A 2,034-nucleotide genomic window follows, 5' to 3' on the forward strand; every position below is an offset into this window, starting at 1 on the left:
GAGGTCCAGCTCAGTAGTTGCAGCAGCTGCCCAGCGTTGTGGCTGCCAGTCAGATATTATAGTGGGAAACCAGCGTTGTCACAGCCGCTAGGCGTTGACTCAGCAACAACAGCCCAGCGTTGTAGCCGTAGCTCAGGTATGGAGACCCACCTCAGGTGTTGTAGCCGCAGATCAGGTGTTGTCGCCGCAGCAGCCCAGCGTTGTAGCCGTAGTTCAGGTATGGAGACCCACCTCAGGTGTTGTAGCCGCAGATCAGGTGTTGTCGCCGCAGCAGCCCAGCGTTGTAGCCGTAGCTCAGGTATGGAGACCCACCTCAGGTGTTGTAGCCGCAGATCAGGTGTTGTCGCCGCAGCAGCCCAGCGTTGTAGCCGTAGTTCAGGTATGGAGACCCACCTCAGGTGTTGTAGCCGCAGATCAGGTGTTGTCGCCGCAGCAGCCCAGCGTTGTAGCCGTGGGCATACTGATGCTCTGCTTTTTTTATGGAGAAGGGTCTAATGGTACCTTCCTGCTTTGCAGTGGTTCAATGGACCAATTCCCCTTGTCGCCACAGATTACTTTCAAACTTGAGGTAGCAAAACACTAGGCCAGGGGTGTCAAACTCCTGTCCTCGAGGGCCGCTATCCTCAAAAATTATCTTCTAGTTAGCATAAATAACTCTACCAACGCAGTGGTTTGAAAACAGACAGAAACAAACAAGCGTCACATTGAAGCATTACTTACTTACTTAGTCAATGAACAATCCTAATAAGGATAGAAATACAAACTTGTGTGTGTAAATCTACATACATAATATTTTCTTCTCTCATCAGAGTCCATCAGGCAGTGAGGCCAGTAGCAGCAGCAGCAGGCGGGCCAGAGAAACACACAAGAAGAGATCAACAAAGCTCCAAGTCCCAAAGACTCATCCTCCTGTTCCTGTCTCGATGATAAAGAGAAGGATTACTGTAAAGTTAGTAGCTTACATTTTCACCACAGTATAAAAACTTTAGAATATTATGTAAAACATTGACATTCAAAACTATAGGAAAAAAATACTTTGGCAAGAAACGTTGCAAAATATTTGACCTAATATTGTTTAAATAACAAGTTTGTTGTACAATTTTGAGACATAGCATTTCTCAGGACAATTCCGTACACTTCATAACCCTCAAAAAATGACAATTGAGGATTTATCTTGACTTTTATTCCACATCTAAAGTCTAAAAAATTAGATACAGTACATAAAATTCAATTATCGTAGAAAATATTATTTAAAGTCAGAACAATAATATTCAATATAACAATTTTTCAAATAACTGGTTTCTTTTTAGGTATCAAAATATTTTCCCACCAGCTGAAATGTTTTTATAGGTATCATTGAAGGCACATTTTTATTCTAATATACTTATAACTAAAACAAAAATATACATTACAGTAAATCACTTTGTCCGCTCATCTGAGACTGATAAAAACGTTGCTGTAGAACTACTGATAAATATTCAAGTAATGGTTGAAAATATTCCTTTTTTTAATAATTCAAATTCATTTTTATAATCTTAACACATTTCCAATCTTCAGTGCCACATTTCATTCTTGCCCTTTGTCTTTTCTCCTGTGTTTTCTCCTCAGACTGGACTCTTTGAAGGAGGTGCACAGAGCACGGCAGGCAGAGCTGAGGAGGATGGAGGGAGACGCTGAGAACGCTAAATCCTCCTTGGAGCTGCTGGAGGAAAGTTCCTCAGAGAATCAGCTCAAGTTTTACAGAACCATGACTCTTTACGTTCACAACCTGGGGGAGTGTCTGCGGGAAAAGGTCTGATATCTATTTTATTTTAGTCTCAGTTTATTTCCTGTTTAGCTATCTTAAATGGATCTCACATGTTGGCCTCATTACATTATTTCTTTATTCTATCAAAAGTTGTTGTTTTTGACACATGAAAACAACTAATTACTTTAAAAATTGTGTGTTTATTAAATTTACCATATAAGCACATTGGGCCTCATGCGAGAACCGTTCGTACGCACAGATTTGTTCTTAAGTTGTGCGTACGAGTG

General features: G+C 40.9%; 1 protein-coding gene across 1 annotated transcript in view; it reads left to right on the plus strand.

Annotated features, from left to right (window-relative positions):
- gcfc2 (GC-rich sequence DNA-binding factor 2) overlaps nt 1-2,034 on the plus strand; it is a gene marked incomplete at its 5' end in the record, with an annotated part of 19,936 nt that overhangs the window by 9,495 nt on the left and 8,407 nt on the right. The window contains 2 exon segments of the mRNA XM_014017191.1: nt 810-949; nt 1,609-1,792. Coding sequence (XP_013872645.1) covers nt 810-949; nt 1,609-1,792 — 324 coding nt within the window.

The sequence above is a fragment of the Austrofundulus limnaeus genome, unplaced genomic scaffold (assembly GCF_001266775.1).
Source record: "Austrofundulus limnaeus strain Quisiro unplaced genomic scaffold, Austrofundulus_limnaeus-1.0 Scaffold163, whole genome shotgun sequence".
NCBI classification, from domain to species: domain Eukaryota; kingdom Metazoa; phylum Chordata; class Actinopteri; order Cyprinodontiformes; family Rivulidae; genus Austrofundulus; species Austrofundulus limnaeus.